Genomic DNA, 17,307 nt, shown 5'->3' with positions numbered 1-17,307 from the left:
TTCTAATCCCATGTCAATATGCAATATCCACGAACAAAGTAAGCTAAAAAGATCACAAGATTGAGATAGTATGCATCCACAGTGAAGCAGTTTCAGAAAGATTGCCAAGTACTAACTTTCAAAAACAAAATTAGAAAATGCTTGAAATAGTCAAACATCAGGGAGCATTTGGCAAAGGTTAGAAACAATATTTGAAGCAAATTCAGAAAGTAGCAAATTGCTTTTGCGGGGTAAGAACAAGAGAAATGGTGCAAGGCACAAGAGATTAAATGGCAAATAGAGGTGAAGACACAAGAATAAACAATAACTAAAGAAATAAACCAATAGGTCAGAACATGAAGAATAAAACGTAAATAGAATGAACAGCAGCCAGAGAAGGGAATTAAAATGGGGTAGAAGTCATTATCCAAAATTTTTGAACCAAACGTTGGGTACAAAAGCTTGTAACGTGCACACTAAAAATGAGGTCCTGTTCCTTGAATTTATACTTGTCCTCATTGGAATAGACAGTGAGCATTGAGAAGGTACAAGTAGGGCAGAGTCTCAAAATGACAGATCACCAAAGAATGAGTTATGCACACAAACCTAACTGAAATGCTCTGCAAAGTGGTCATTTAATCTGCTTTTTTTTTTCCCATAGAATCCCAGCAGTGTCGAAGCAGGCCATTTTGGACTTCTCCAAAACACAGATGCCTACATCATGAGCAGCAAGTATATGAGACTAAACTGAAAGTACAAATTAATCAGAAGTTCACCTGGAAGGTTTATTTGAGACCAACACTTGTGTCATAACCTCTGTACCTTCGTTTTACAAGAGTAAACTTGGGGGAACATAAAAATTGACATTAAAATAGTTCTACAGGTACGTGAAGAGAAAAAGATTGGTGAAAACAAATTTTGGTCTCTTACAACCATAAACAGGGGAATTCATAATGGGGAACAAAGAAATGGCTGACCAATTAAATACATAATTTGTTCACAAAGCAGGACACAAGTAGAATACCAGAAAAGTTTGGGAACACAGTTTTGTAAGAGACGTACTGAAGGAAGTCAGTATTGGCTGGGAAATAGCATTTGAAAAATACACAGGATTGAAGGTCGATACATCCCCAAAACCTGATAATCTGCATCCGAGTACTCAAGGACACATTCCCAGAAATAGTGGATATATTGACGGTCATCTTTCAGGGTTCTATAGATTCTGGAACACTTTCTAGAAACTGGACGGTAGCTAATGTAACCCCTCTATTTAAGAAAGGAAGCAGAGAAAAAAAAAAAAAGAGGCAAATATAGACCGGTGAGCCTGACATCACTAATGGGGGAATTGCTACAGCCATTAAAAAGGGAATTAACAGCTGAGCACTTGGAAAACAGCACAGGATCAGACAGTCAGAATGGATTTACAGAATGGTATTCACACTGGAATTCTGAGGATTAACTGGTATAATTGATAAATGGAAGCCAGTCGATGTGGTTTATTTGTACTTAGAGGCCTGCTATAAAGTTCCATACAAGAGATTAGTGTATAAAATTAAAGCACATGGAAGTGGGGGTAGGATATTGAAATGGATAGGAAACAAGTTGGCAGACAAGAAACAAAGAGTAGGAATTATTGGGTCTTTTTCCAAATGGCAGACAGTGATTGGGGCGCTACCACAAGGTTCAGTGTTAGGAACCGAGTTACTTACAATATATATTAACAATTAGCATGAGGAAATCAAACGTAACATCTCCAAATGCTCTTTTTATTCATTTCGGGGACGTGGGCGTCACTGGCTGCCCAGCATTTATTTCCCGTCACTAGTTGCCTTTGAGAAGGTGTCACCGCTGCAGTCCACCTGCTATGAGTCGGCCCACAATGCCGTTCGGAAGGGAATTCCAGGATTTTGATCCAGCGACAGAGAAGGAACAACGATATATATCCAAGTCAGGATGGTGAGTGCATGGAGGGGAACTTGCAGGTGGTGGTGTTCCCATATATCTGCTGCCCTTGTCCTTCTAGAGGGAAGTGGTCATTGCTTTGGAAGGTGCTGTCTGAGGATCTTTGGTGAATTTCTGCAGTGCATCTTGTAGATAGCACACACTGTTGCTACTGAGCATCAGTGGTGGAGGGAGTGAACGCTTGTGGATGTAATGCAATCAAACGGGCTGCTTTGTCCTGGACGGTGTCAAGCTTCTTGGAGTGTTGTTGGGACTGCACTCATCCAGGCAAGTGGGGAGTATTCCATCACACTCCTGACTTGTGCCTTGTAGATGATTGACAAGCCTTGTGGAGTCAGGAGTGGAGTTTCTCGCCGCAGTATTCCTAGCTTCTGGCCTGCTCTTGTAGCCACTCTGTTAGTGTGGTGAGTCCAGTTGAGTTTCCGGTCAATGATAACCCCAGGATGTTGATAGTGGGGGATTCAGTGATGGTAACACCATTGAATGCCAAGGAGGGGTGGTTGGATAGTCTCTTATTTGTGATAGTCATAGCCTGGCATATCAGTCCAAGCCTGGATATTGTCCAGATCTTGTTGCACGTGAACACGGACTGCTTCAGTATCTGAAGAGTCACGAATGGTGCTGAACGTTGTGCAATTGTCGGCAAACATCCCCACTTCTCATCTTATGCGGGAGGGAAGATCATTGATGAAGCAGCTGAAGATGATTATGACAAGGACACTACGCTGAGGAGATCCTACAGAGACGATTGACCTCCAACAACCACAACCATCTTCCTGTGTGCGAGCAATGACCTGAACCACCAAAGAGACTGCCCCCGATACCCACTGATTCCAGTTTTGCTAGAGCTCCTCGATGCCACACCCGGTTGAATGCAACCTTGATGTCAAGGGCTATCACTCTCACCTCACCTCTGGAATTTGCAGAGACCACAAAGTGGAGTGGAAGGGTGAGCTGTAAGGAGGATGTCGAGATGCTTCAGCGTGATTTGAGCAAGAGAAAATGCTTGAAGTTTATGGTCTGTCCTTAATAGCTCTCGAAAAGGTATGGTGAGCTATCACCTCGAACCACTATAGTCTTTGTGGTACAGATAAACCCAGTGCTATTAGTGTATTCTCATCAATGCTCTGTCTCACAACCATGACATTTTTACTTCCCAGCTCCAGCCGTATCTGAGCCTTAATTACCAATAGTACTTGCAAACTAACATGGTGAGATGCATGCACAAGAACATTCCACTTTGAAATTCTTTAGTCCTCCTCTATTTAAGTAATACTCTGCTTTTTAATTTGCCTGCCAAAGTAAACTTCATATTTTTCCCACATTATACTCTGTCACCCAGATTTATGCACAACCTATCTGCATCCATCTGCAACCTCCTGATGGCCTCTTCTCAAAATAATTTCTTACTGATCTTTGAGTCATCTGCTAATTTTGCTCCTATGCTTCCACTCCTTTCATCCAGTCATTTATTACAATTCCAGAAAGCTGAGCCTATCACTCCTCTTTGTGCAGTTGTTTGTTTTTTCCTTAAGTTTCAAGCTTTTCTCAACATGGATGATAAGTATTCCTTCTATAAAATATTTGAAGAGGAAGGTAGTTATACTGAGTATTCTGAAATACGCCCCCTTAATTGTCTGCCACTGCTTTTCAATTGATCTGTCCCCTAGCCTAGCACCCCAGTTGACACAAGCTAACTGAGCTTTTATCCCACACAGTTGCTTTTATTTTCATTTAAAATACTCGACTTAGGCCAATACTCTTCCATTTCAAAATAGATGTAAAATTTAATCGTATTGTGGTCACTGCAACCTACATATACCTCAGCACTGAAGTCATTAATTAATCTTGTCATATCACTGAATACAGAGTCTAATATAATCTGCTCTCCGGTTGATCCCAGAATGCGCTGCTCTAAGAATCTCAAAATCATTCTATGATCCCTTCAGCCCTTCACGTCCAATTTATATGCAAATTATAATTGCCCATGATTATTGTTGTCCTTTATCACAAACTAGAAGAAACATCAGTTGCACCTTTCAGCCTGCATTATGATAACTTGGTGGTGGTGGTGGTGGTGGTGAAGTGGGTGGGAGAGATCATCCACACCAGTGGCCTATTTCCTCTGTTCCTTATTTCCACCAAAACAGATTCTAGATCCTAATTTCCAAAACCAATATAGTCTCTAACTCTTGCACAAATGCCATTCTTGATCAACAGTTCTACCTCTCCACCCTTACTGATCTTTCTATTATTCTCAAGTGCCACATACCCCTCAACATTCAGGGGCCAATCCCTATCGTCATGCAACCATTTCTCTAAAATGCTTATCAGATCACATTTATTTACTTTGATGTACACTATCGGTTAGTTTACTTTGTTATGAATGCTGCATGTATTCCAGTACAGAGCCTCTAAGTTTTTCTTTGTTAACTCACTAACATCTAGTCTTGATTGTTGACTTGATTTGCTCCAACCTTCATTCCTCATACCACTATTTGACTGTCTTGACTCTACTCCTTGATTTGCTGCATCTACCCAAGCCTGATTCCACACCTCTATAGTTTAAAGAGGTCTCTACTTTGCTACTTATAAAGTCTAGAGGAACAGTAGATAAGAAAGGTTTAAGTGCAGACTGTCCCAACTTTTGCCCAGTTCAAATGCCAATGTCCCACAGGCCAGAACCGACTTCTCTCACGCTAGTCTTTGAGCCATGCATTCACTTCACTGACCTGACAAAGCTCTTTAGGAGGAGGCTTAGTGAGTTGCTATGATGCATCTTACAGCCAGTGCATACTCATGACACTGTGCTCAGCTGGTGAGAAAATGTTAAAGGTAATGGGTGAACTGCTGATCAAGCTGCTTTAGCCTATTTTATACCAAGTTTCAAAAGATTTAGAGATTACCCTTGTCCGTGCAAACAGTATTTCATGTCACGCTTGACTTATGCCTTGTACACAGTGAACAGGTTTGTTTTTGAAGAGTCAGTAGGTGAGTTACTCACCACTACTGTCAACATTTGTGTTGATATGGCTAGTCCAATTCATTTCCTAGTCAATGGTGCACAAATAATGCTACTGAGAGGAATTCAGCAGTGGTAATACTATGAAAATGACAAGGGGAGATGGTCAGATTCTCTTTTCTTGTAAATAGTCATTGCCTGGTATATATGTGGTGTGAAAGTTACTTGCTTGTTACAAATCTGACTTTTGACCAGGTCCTGCTGCATGCGGTATGAACTGCTCCAGTAGCTGAAGAGTTACAATCGTGAACAAAACACTGCCCAACAACCAGTAAATATCCCCAGGTCTGACCTTATGATGGAGGATAACACATCAATGAAGCAGCTGAAAATGGTTAGACCTAGAAGACGACTGGAAGGAACTCCTGCAGTTTCATTCCTCCGCTTCTGGAGAGAAGATAATTGGCTTCCAACAAACACAATCAATTTTCTTTCTGTTATTTATGACGGTAGCCAGTGGAGAACTTTCCTTCTTGCTCCAATGACTTAAATTTTGTTAAGACTCCATGATGCCACACTTGGTCAAATGCTGCCTTGGTGGCAAGGACACTTCACCATTGGAAGTCAGTTCTTTAATCTATGTTTCGACTAATGGCTGAAATGAGATCTGGAGCTGTACAGTTCTTGGAGAACCCAAACAGAATTGACAGCAAATTATCAGTCAGGCAATGAAGCACTGATGACAGCCTTTCCATGACCTTACCAATAATTCAAAGTAAAGCGTTGATAGTTAACATAATTGAATTAGACTTGCTTCTTCTGTGAAATGGACATGTCCAAGCAATTTTCCACAATGTCGAATACAGGTCAGTCTTACAGCTGTACTTTAGCTCTGTACATTCCCCATCACAGAAATGCAACTCTATATCGTAAATGTTTTATCTCAGTGGTGCAACTTTCATTCTTGTTTTTCCCACCTCCAGGAAATTATGGCAGCTTTGTCCTGTTCAGGTTCCATCTTCTACCATCAAAATCTCTGCTGCCCATATTATAACTCATACTCAGGGCTTTTTATAAAGCCAGAAGGATAGGACTACTTCAGAACTGGCAAGCCTTGCCAAGTAGTGTCTTACAACATATATTTTAACAATAAATGTAATATTTTAACATCTTCACTTTTTGTACGGTTACTCTTTAAATAGTGTAATACCCTGTAAATTGTAGAAAATTTGTATAGCTACAGGGGACTTAGATGTTGCCAGCATATTTTATCTTAATAAAAACCATATAACTTTACACGAATACAAGTGAAAGAGCATCATACCATCCTGCAAAATATGAGCTTAGCACCCTCATAGGGGTTGGTGTTGGGATAATGTTGCCCGCTTTGAAGTACCTTAAAATTAGTTTAACAAAGTAAAACAGGAAGAATTCATTCTTGCAGTATACAACGTACCAATCCACAGTAAATAAGACTTGCTGAACCTGCAAACTACTCCACACTTCTTTATTTTGCTTTACATATTGTTTGATACTTGCCTATATGCTATGTTGAATCCAGTTAGATTATAGGCAGCATCACTGAAAAAATGCAGTAAAGCATAACCAGATCTTGAAACAACTTCAGGTACAGTCACATTCCCATTCTTCTCGGGTACGATTAAGCCACTGAGGGAGAAAAGGGAGAAAATTAGTTTGTGCCTTAGAAATTAAGAAGCACTCAATCTGAATCAGTCACGAAGTGCATATTTTTTTAAAAATTATACAGACTAGGGCATCTTAATATCTAAGCACGCCTGTGTCTATAAATCCCACTAAGGTGATGTGGGCAACAATCAAATGGAGAAGCCATTCCACGTTCAAAGTTGCAGTCTTCTGCCAAAAAGCATCACCACTCACTTCTCCGTTTTAAATTCCAAGTGCCATTCATCTTCATGATTCTTTTAGCCTTTGTACTGTTCTTATCAATTAGTATCATCCTCACAGCTTCCAATTCTTCCTTTAAGCTACCAGCAAATTTTACTCAAAATTCCAATACCCAATTCATTTCTATACATGAAAATTGAGTAGTCGTTGCAAGGAGTCTTTGGGTACACAGTACCTACCATCCTGCTCTCTGAAAGGCAACAATTCACCATAACTTTCTCTTCTCCATCAGAGTTAAATTTTTATCCAATCGGTCAGATCTGCCTAATTTCATTGGGACGATCTGTCTCATCACACTGAAGTCAGCTGTACCTAAACCAAGAGTCCTTGCTGATTCATCTTTACAAACTACAATGCATTAAATAAAACCCAGAAGAACTGGGGATTCTGTAAATCAGAGACAAAAATAGAAATTGCTGGAAAAGCTCAGGTCTGGCAGCATCTGTGAAGAGAGAAATCAGTTAACAAAACTGATTTTTCTTCAGATGCTGCCAGACCTGCTGAACTTTTCCAGCAACTTCTGTTTTTGTAGCTAGGAAAATGGTGTTTATTTGCAGAAGATAGGGTGGGGTGAGGGGCTAAGGAGTGAACGATAGGTGGGGATAGAGCCTAAAGAGACAGAAGAGCAGTTAGACAGACAAAGGAATGGATAATGATCAGGCTAGGAGGGTGAATAACTGTTAGTGGAGACCATTAGTGACTAACAATGGGTGGTGTGTGACAGACAATCTGATGAGGGGTCTAGGCCGGAAACATCAGCCTTCCTGCTCCTATGATGCTGCTTGGCCTGTGTTCATCCAGCTCTGCACCTTGTTGTCTTGAATGTGATAACAAGGCCTGGTTTGTGGGGGTTGGGCTAAGGACATGGGAGAGTTCAAGCCCGAAAAAGTTATTGAACTCGATACGGAGTCCCAAAAGCTGCAGTGTCCCCAAGCAGAAAATAAGGTGCTGCTCTTTCAGCTTGCACTGAGCTTCTCTGGAGCACTATAACAAACCTGAAACAGAGACGTTGCTCAGAGAACAGGGTGGTGTGGTGTGTTGAAATGGCAGGCAACCGGAAGTTCAGGGTTGCAAACAGAATGTAGATGTTCTGCGAAGCAGTCACCCAGTCTACACTTTGTTTCCCCATTGAGAGAAAACCACATTGTGAGCAGCAAATGCAGTAGACTAGATTGTGGGAAGTGTAGGTAAAGTGTTTTTTCACCTAAAGTTGTGTTTTGGTCCTGGGATACTGAGGAGGGAAGCAATAGATGGTCAGATGTTATACCTTCTGCAGCTGCAGCGGAAGGTGCCGTGAGGCTGTGCCAGGAGTGGAAGAGTGGACCAGGGTGTTCCAGAGCAAACGGTCCCTGCAGAAGGCTGAAAAGGGAAGGGAGCAGAACGTGTGTCTGGTGGCGACATCTTGCTGGAGGTGGTAGAAATGCTGCCTAATGATCTTGTATATGTGGATGATAGTGGGATGGTACGTGAGGACAAGGGAGACCCTAGCACTGTTGCAGAAAGGAAGAGGGGGGTGAGGCCTGAAATGCGGGAAATAGGTCGGATCCAACTGAGGGCCCTGTCAACAAGCGGTGGGGAATCCTCAGTTGAGGAAGAATGTGGACATTTCGGAGACTCCCTTGTCAAAGTTGGGCATCATCAGAACAAATGCGACAGAAATGAAACAAGGGAAGCAGCACCAATGATATCACTGATACCAAAGAAATAGTTGTGGGTGGGGACAGGAATAGGGAAGAGCAAGCAATGTCCCATGTACCCGACAAACAGACAGGCATATCTGGGGCCCATGCACGTACCCATGGCCACCCCTCTGCTCTGAAGATGACGAGAGGAGTTAAAAGAAAAGTTGTTCAGGGAGAGGACAAGTTCAGCAAGACGGAGGAGGCTGATGGTGGACGAAGACGGCTCAGACCTTTGTTCCAGGAAAAAGCAGAAAGCCCTGAGACTATCCTGGTGAGGGTGGGCGTGTAAAGGGATTGCACGTTCATGGTAGAGGTGGCTGGAGCCAACAAACTGAAAATTCTGAAACTGGCTTAAAGTGTCCAAGGGATTGCAGATGTATGTGGGCAGGGACTGAACCAGGCAGAAAAGACTGAGTGAAGGTAGGAAGAGATGAGTTCTGCGGAGCAGGAGCAGGGGAAACAAAGCATAGCCTGGGTGACCACTTCACAAAACACGAGTTCTGTTCGCAAAAAAGACCCTAAGCTTCCAGCTACCTGCCACTTCAACAGACCACCCTGTTCCCTGACCAACGTCTCAGTCTCCAGCAAAGCTCAGCACAAGCTGGAAGAACAGCACCTCATTTTCCACTTGGGGAGCCTGCAGCGCCCCAGACTCAATATGGAGTTCAAGAACTTGAGGCCTTAAAGTGGAGGTGCCAATGTTGGACTGGGGTGGACGAAGGAGTAACACTCTGAAACCTTGTGATTTCAAATAAAACTGTGGTACTATAACCTGGTGTTGTGTGACTTCTGACCGTTAAGGCTTGAGCTCTCCCAAGTCTTTACCCCAGCCTGTCCGCTATTATACACAGCCCATTATTAGACACCATTAACAGCCATTAACCCTGCTGGACAGATCGTTACCCACTTTGACTGTCCAATTTTGGTTCTCTCTTTGGTCTCTATCCCCACCTATCATTTACTCCTTATCCCCTCCCATCACCGTCTTCTGCATATAAACCGACATTTTCCTAGCTACCATTAGGTCTGAGGAAGGGTCACTCGACCCCAAACGTTAGCTCTGACATTTTTTTTCTATTTATGCGTGGAATGTGGGTGTCACTGGCGAGCCAACATTTCTTGCCCATCACTAGCTGCCCTTGAGAAGGTGGTGGTGCGCTGCCTTCTTCTTTGCTGCAGTCCTCCTACTGAGTTGACCCACAATGCCATTAGGGATGGAATTCCAGGAATTTGACCCAGCAACAGTGAAGGAACAGGGATATATTTCCAAGTCAGGATAGTGAATGGCTTGGAGGGGAACTTGCAGGTGATGGTGCTCCCATATGTCTGATGCCCTTATCATTCTAGATGGAAGTGTTCGTGGGTTTGGATGGTGCTGTCTGAGGATCTTTGGTGAATTTCTGCAGTGCATTTTGTAGATAGCACACATTGCTGCTACCGAGCGTCGGTGGTGGAGGGAATGAATGCTTGCGGATGCAATGTCAAGCAAGCGGGCTGCTTTGTCCTGGATGGTGTCAAGCTTCTTGAGTGTTGTTGGGGCTGCACTCATCCAGGCAAGTGGGGAATATTCCATCACACTCCTGACTTATGCCTTGTAGATGGCTGAAAGGCTTTGAGGAGTCAGGCGGTGAGTTACTTGCCGCAGTATTACTAGCTTCTGGCCTGCTCTTGTAGCCACTCTGTTAATGTGGTGAATCTAGTTCAGTTTCTGGTCAATGGTAGCCCCAGGATGTTGATAGCGGGGGATTCAGTGATGGTAACACCACTGAATGCTGAGGGGCAGTGGTTAGATTGTCTCTTATTGGTGATGGTCACAGCCTGGCAGTTGTGTGGCACAAATGTCACTTGTCAATTGTCAGCCCAACCTTGGATATTGTCCAGATCTTGTTGCATTTGAACATAGACTGCTTCAGTATCTGAGGAGTGACGAATGGTGCTGAACATTGTGCAATCATTAGCAAACATCCCCACTTCTGACCTTATGATGGAGGGAAGGTCATTGATGAAGCAGCTGAAGATGGTTGGGCCAAGGACACTGAGGAACTCCTGCAGATATGTCCTAGATCTGGGATGATGGACCTTCCACAACCACAACCACCTTCCTATGTGTCAGGTATGACTCCAATCACCGGAGCGTTTGCCCCCTGATACTCATTGTTTCCAGTTTTGCCAGGGCTCCTTGATTCCACACTCTGTCAAATGCAGCTTTGATATCAAGGGCTATCACACTCACCTCACCTCTAGAATTCAGCTCTTTTGTTGGTGTTTGACTCAAGGCTGTAATGAGATCAGGAGCTGAGCGGCCCTGGTGGAACTCCAACTTGGCACCTCAGCAGGTTACTGCTGAGCACGTGCTGCTTGATAGCACTGTTGATGACACCTTGCATCACTTTACTGATGGTCAGGAGTGGACTGATGGGGCAGTAATTGGCCGGGTTGGATCTGTCCTGCTTTTTGTGTACAGGACATAGTTGGGCAATTTTACACATTACTGGGTAGATACCAAGGTTGTAACTGTATTGGAACAGCTTGGCTCACGGAGCAGCAAGTTCTGGAGCACAAGTCTTCAGTACTATTGCCGGAATGCTGTCAGGGCCTGTAGCCTTTGCAGTATCCAGTGTCTCTAACCATTTCTTGATATCACATGGAGTGAATTGAATTGGCTGAAGACTGGTATCTGTAATGCTGGGGACCACTGGAGGAGGCCGAAATGATCATCCACTCAGCACTTCTGGCTGAAGATTGCTGTGAATGCTTCAGCCTTACCTTTTGCACTGATGTGCTGGGCTCTTCCATCATTGAGGATGGGATATTTGTGGAGCCTCCTCCTCCAGTGAGTTGTTTAATTGTCCACCATCATTCACAACTGCAGCAGACTGCAGAGCTTAGATCTGATCCGTTGGTTGTGGGATCACTGAGTCCTATCACTTGCTGCTTTCGCTGTTTGGCATGCAAGTAGTCCTTTTTGGTGGCTTCACCCAATTGATACCACATCTTCAGGTATGCCTGGTGCTGCTCCTAGCATGCCCTCCTGCACTCTTCATTGAACCATGGTTGATCCCCTGGCTTGACGGTAATGCTTGTGTGATGGATATGCCAGGCCATGAGGTTACAGATTGTGTTGGAGTACAATTCTGCTGGTGTTAATGGCCCCAGTGCCCCATGGATGCCCAGTCTTGACTTGCTAGATCTGTGTGAAGTCTGTACCTTTTTAGCACGGTGATAGTGCCACACAACACGATGGAGGGTTTCAGTGTGAAGGTGGGACTTTGTCTCCACAAGGACTGTGTGATAGTCACTCTTACTGATACGGTCATGGACAGATGCATCTGTAGCTGCCACATTGGTAACAATGAGGCCAAGTATGTTTTCCCTCTTGTTGGTTCCCTCACCACCTGCTGCAGACCCAGTCCAGCACCTACGTCCTTTAGGACCCGACCAGCTCGGTCATAAGTACTGCTGCCGAGCCACTCTTAGTACATTTGTACACCAGAGTACATTTTGTGCCATTGCCATCCTCTGTTTCCTCTAAGTGTTGTTCAACATTGGGGAGTACTGATTCATCACTTCTATCCACAAATGCTGCCAGAGCTGCTGAGTTTTGAGCAATTTCTATTTTTGTCTATAATGCATTAAATCATTATGCTATTAGATAAGTGTTCAAGACCATTAATAATAAACCTAGTTCATTATTCAATACAATATTCCTTACTGTTTAGTCAAGGATGCATAGGCATAGAAGCTACTGTGAACACACAAGAAATTCACTACCTTTCTGAATTTTACATTTCAAGATTAACCTTTGAAAATCCCTGGCTTGGCCTCAACTAAATTTAAGTGTCACATCTGGAGCATCACTTTAGAAAGCATGCAAAAATGAGTGCAGGATTCCAGGTTCCGCTGAGCAAGTTCAACTTCATGTATAAATTGGAAAAGGTGGGATTGTTCCAAGATCATTCGCAGAGGATATGAGATGTAGAAATTCAAGTTCATTATGCGTCTGGATAAATATAAATCTGTAGAAAATGTTCCAAGGTTCAAGAGCCCGGGGACATACAGCTGTCATGACTGCCAAAAGAACAAAAGTCAATAGAAGCCTGAAAAGGTGGCAGAGGCAGGTTCAGTTATGCCATCTAGGTTGGAATTGAATATGCAACTCCAGCAAAAGAACTTGCAGCACAACTTGGAAAGAGTCAAGGAATGGGATGAGTTATACTAATCATACAGACAACCATCATGCATTAAATGGACTAAATGGTTACATGGCTTCCGACACGACAATAATTCTATTCTTTTGAAAAGAAAACCAAAAAACCATTTAGGCAACACCTGGAGCATTGTAATAAAAATTAAAAATCAAAAAGAGTTAAGAAGTTCTAAAATGGCAACAGAAACGTGACTAAATTGAAGAAAAGTGTTGTTGCAGGGGATGATACAGCACCCACCTTTCATGGACAACTAGCACTGTATCCTTCCTCTCCATGGGCATCAGAATGGAAGCATAACCACAGAGAGGGAAAGGTAGCCGGGTGCTGTGGTACCCTTATTAGTCCATTGTCTGGAACAACTGATGGCCTTGACCAGGTACAGTAGCAGAGGCATAGGAGGATTTTTTTTTATTCACACATGGGCGTCACTGGCTGGACCAGCATTTATTGCCCATCGTAAGCTGCCCTTGAGAAGGTGGTGGTGAGCTGCCTTCTTGAACTGCTGGAGTTCATCTGCAGTAGGTGCACACAATGCCATTTGGGAGTGAATTCCAGAATTTTGACCCAGTGACAGTGAAGGAATGGCAATATATTTCCAACACAGAACGGTGAGTGGCTTGGAGGGGAACTTGCCGGTGGTGGTGTTTTGCTGCCTTTGTCCTTCTAATAAAAAGTGGGCTGGAAGCAAAAAAAAAAAAATGCTGGAAATCACAGCAGGTCAGGCAAGTAAGGTTAAAGATAATCCCAAAAGGTTTTATAGTTGTAAGAGTTAAAAGGGTGGGTAGGGAGAGAATAGGTCCCCTTAAAGATCAGCATGGGCATCTGTGTGTGCAGCCACAAGAGATGGGGGAGATTTTCAATGAATATTTCTCCTCGGTGTTTACGGAGGAGAAAATCATGGATGCTAAGGAAATAAGGGAAACAAGTGGGGATGTTTTGGACCGTATTCACATTACTAGTGAGGAGGTGTTTGCAGCCTTAAAGCGCATTAAAGGTGTATAAATCCCCTGACCCTGATCAAGTCCATCCTTGGACATTGCCAGAGGCTAGGGAAAATATTGCAGAGGCTCTTGCAAAGATTTTTGCTTCATCTTTAGCTGCTGAAGTTCCAGAAGACTGGAAGGCGGCTAACGCTGTTCCATTGTTTAAGGAAGGTAGCAAACACAAGCCAGGAAACTACGGGCCAGTGAGCCTGACATCAGTGGTAGGCAAGTTATTGGAGAGGATACTGAGGGACAGGATCAACCAACATTTGGATAGTCAAGGTCTAATTTGGGATCGTCAGCATAGATTTGTGCACAAGAAGTCATGTCTGACAAATCTTCAAGAGTTTTTTTTCGAAGAGGTAACCAAGAGGGTAGATGAGGGTAGGGCTTCGGACATCCGTATGGAATTTAGGTATTGACAATGTTCCACAAGGCAGGCTAGTCATTAAAGTTAGGTCGCATGGGATCCAGGAAGAGCTAACTAACTGGATTCAAATTGGCTCAATGGTAGGAAGCAGAGGGCGATGGTTGAAGGCTGTTTCTCAGACTGGAGGCCTGTGACTAGTGGTGTGCCACAGGAGTCGGTGCTGGGACCTTTGTTATTTACATAGATGTTCTGGATATGAACGTACAAGGCATGATTGCTAAGTTTGCGGATGAGACAAAATTAGGAGGTATCGTTGATAGCAAAGAACGTTATCAAAAAGAGGGATCTTGATAAGATGAAGATGTGGGCTGAGGATTGCCAAATGCAATTCAATACAGGTAAGTGTGAGGTGGTGCACTTTGCAAAGTCAAACCAAGGTAGGCCTTATCCAGTAAAATGGTAAAACCCTGAGGAGTGCTGTGGAACAGAGGGACCTTGGAGCACAAGTACATAGCTTGTTGAACACAGCATCAAAGGTAGACAGGGTGGTGAAGGAAGCATTTGGCATGCTGGCCCTCATTGGTCGAGGCATTGAGTATAGGAGTTGAGTTGTACAAGTCGTTGGCAAGGCCGCACCCGGAGTATTGGGTACAGTTTTGGTCATCTTGTTACAAGGAAGTCTAGTTAAACTGGAGTGTGTGCACAGAAAATTTGAGGATTTTGCCAGGGCTAGTAGGCCTGAGTTACAGGGAAAGGTTGGCCAGGATAGGACTTTATTCCTTGGAATGTAGGAAAATGAGGTGTGACCTTATTGAGGTGTATAAAATCACGAGAGGCATAGACAGGATGAATGCATATAGTTTTTTTCCCAGGGATGTGGAATTGAAAACTAGAGGGCATAGGTTTAACGTGAGAAGGGGAAGATTTAACAAAAACCTGAGGGGCAACTTCTTCATGCAGAGACTGGTGCACATATGGAATTGGCTGCCAGAGAAAGTGGTTGAGGCAGGTACAGTAGCAACATTTAAAAAACATTTGGATAGGTACATGGATGAGAAGGGTTTAAGAGGGATATGGACCAAATGCAGGTAATTGGAACTAGCTGAGTGTGCACCATTGTCAGCAATGACCAGTTTGGACCAAAGAGCATGTTTCCATGCTGTATTACTCTATGACTGTATGACTGTTTATGTGGCGAGTCCAGTTGAATCTGGTCAATGGCAACCCCAAGGATGTGGATAGCAGGGATTCAGTGATGGCAATGCTATTAAACATCAAGGGGGTTGGTGGTTAGATTGACTCTTATTGGACATGGTCAGTCTCTGGCATTTGTGTGGCACAAGTATTGCTAGCCACTTGTCAGCCCAAGCCTGGATACTGTCCAGATCTTGTTGCATTTGATGGTGGTGGACTGCTTCACTATCTGAGGAGTCGCAAATGGTGAACACGGAGTAATCATCAGTAAACGTTCCGACTTCTGAGCTTATGATGAGAGAAGGTCATTGATGAAGCAGTCGATGGTGATTTGGCATCAGACATTACCCTGAAGAACTCCTGCGGAGATGTCCTGGAGCGGAGATGACTGACCTTCAACAACCACAACTATCTTCCTTTGTGCCAGTTATGACTAATCAGCAGAGTTTGCCTCTTAATACTCATTGATTAACGTTTTACTGAGCCTCCTCGATACCCCACACAGTCGAATTTATGAGAATCTAACACCCATCCCTTGACATTCAATGGTGTTACCATCACAGAATCCCCCATTATCAACGACCTGGGGGGGTTACCGTTGACCAGGAAACAACTCGACTCGCCACAAACAGTGGCTACAAGAGCAGGTCAGAGGCTAGAGATACTGTGCTGACAGGTTGTTTTCCTGGAGCGTCTAGGACTAAGAATTATTGTCTCAGAATAAATAGTAAACCATTGCAAAGGTTTCTCGATCTTCGGCCACATGTGGCAAGAAAGCAGAGTTGGAGTAGATCACCGTGAGCTCACTGAGCAAGTTTGAGTCTAACAGGCTGCGAATTTTTAACACAAAAACAGAAGTTGACGGAAAAGCTCAGCAGGTCTCGTAGCATCTGTGAAGAGAAATCAGGGTTAACGTTTCATGTCCGGTGACCCTTCCTCAGATGTAAATTTTATTTTCAACTGACAAAGTCATTTTCTTAAACAAAATTTGTGCAATTTCTTCAACCCAGGGAGCATCTATAGATTATATTTTTCTTCCTTTTTCCTTCCTTCACTAAGGAAGGCTTCTGAGGAATATTTCAAGCCCATCCGAGTTGAAATAAACTAAAAGGACAAATTCAGACTTGGGTCTTATGCCTTAGACCTAGGAGCCTTCTGGCCTGCATGGCTCATATGAACATTATACATACACTTGTCCACAATGAAACATCATGAGAAATTTTAAGAGATAGATCTCATAAGCATGATTGCTGTAAAACACGAATACAAAACACAGAACAGGTGACAACTGGAACAACTGCAGGCCAAGTTTTTCTCGTAACAGATAGAGAGAGTCACTGGTAACATTTTCAAGCATAAACTATCATAAAATGGTCTAAACAAGTCAAACATGTTCCAAAATTATGGTCTTCTGCCAGGTTGCAACTTTGAAGAAGTTTCACATATATAAACAACGTTAAGACATGAAGTGATACTTAATGGAGGCAATGCGATCTCATCCAACTCACCAAGAGCCCCACAGCAGCTTCTTTTGGAAAGGCTCACCAAATTAAGTGCCAGAAATCCCATTCCCTGAAAGCTGTCGTACAGGTCCCGCAGCTGTATATTCTCAGCAAAAGAATAGTGCCTGTTGCCAACGATGCAATGTTCTAACCTACCTCGTCCAACAGCTACACAAATAGATTCCAACATACTCAACCCCCTCCATCCCCGAAACAAAAAAAAGAGAGAGAGTCTGGCTACATTTTCACAAAGCAATTCATTGTTCCTCTCTTCATAAAGGCTATCAGACATTTTTCACTGTGCAAAACTTTTTTTTATTTCATATTTTCAGCATCTGCAGTATTTTGCTTTTAAATTACTGAAGTGTAGGGCTTTAAGCCTATCATTATGGTTGGAGGCGTGTCAAATCATTGCTCAAAGAATTGGGCAAGTGTAGTATAAACCAGATATTGATTGGACAATATAAACTTATTAATGAAACATTCTGCCTTAGAAAGAAGGATACAATTCTTGCAAAAAGCTGGTTCAGTGGTTTGCC

The 17,307-nt window shown here is 43.2% G+C and overlaps 1 protein-coding gene across 1 annotated transcript in view; it reads right to left on the bottom strand.

The window, feature by feature from the left end:
- atrn (attractin) overlaps positions 1 to 17,307 on the bottom strand; it is a 233,320-nt gene that overhangs the window by 103,756 nt on the left and 112,257 nt on the right. Inside the window, exon 4 of the mRNA XM_048602194.1 lies at positions 6,443 to 6,571. Coding sequence (XP_048458151.1) covers positions 6,443 to 6,571 — 129 coding nt within the window. The remainder of the gene's footprint in view (positions 1 to 6,442; positions 6,572 to 17,307) is intronic.

This window comes from Rhincodon typus, chromosome 1 (genome assembly GCF_021869965.1).
Source record: "Rhincodon typus isolate 14 chromosome 1, sRhiTyp1.1, whole genome shotgun sequence".
Taxonomy (NCBI): domain Eukaryota; kingdom Metazoa; phylum Chordata; class Chondrichthyes; order Orectolobiformes; family Rhincodontidae; genus Rhincodon; species Rhincodon typus.
The sequence above is the reverse complement of the archived record's forward strand: the minus strand, read 5'-3'. Positions and strand labels throughout refer to the sequence as shown.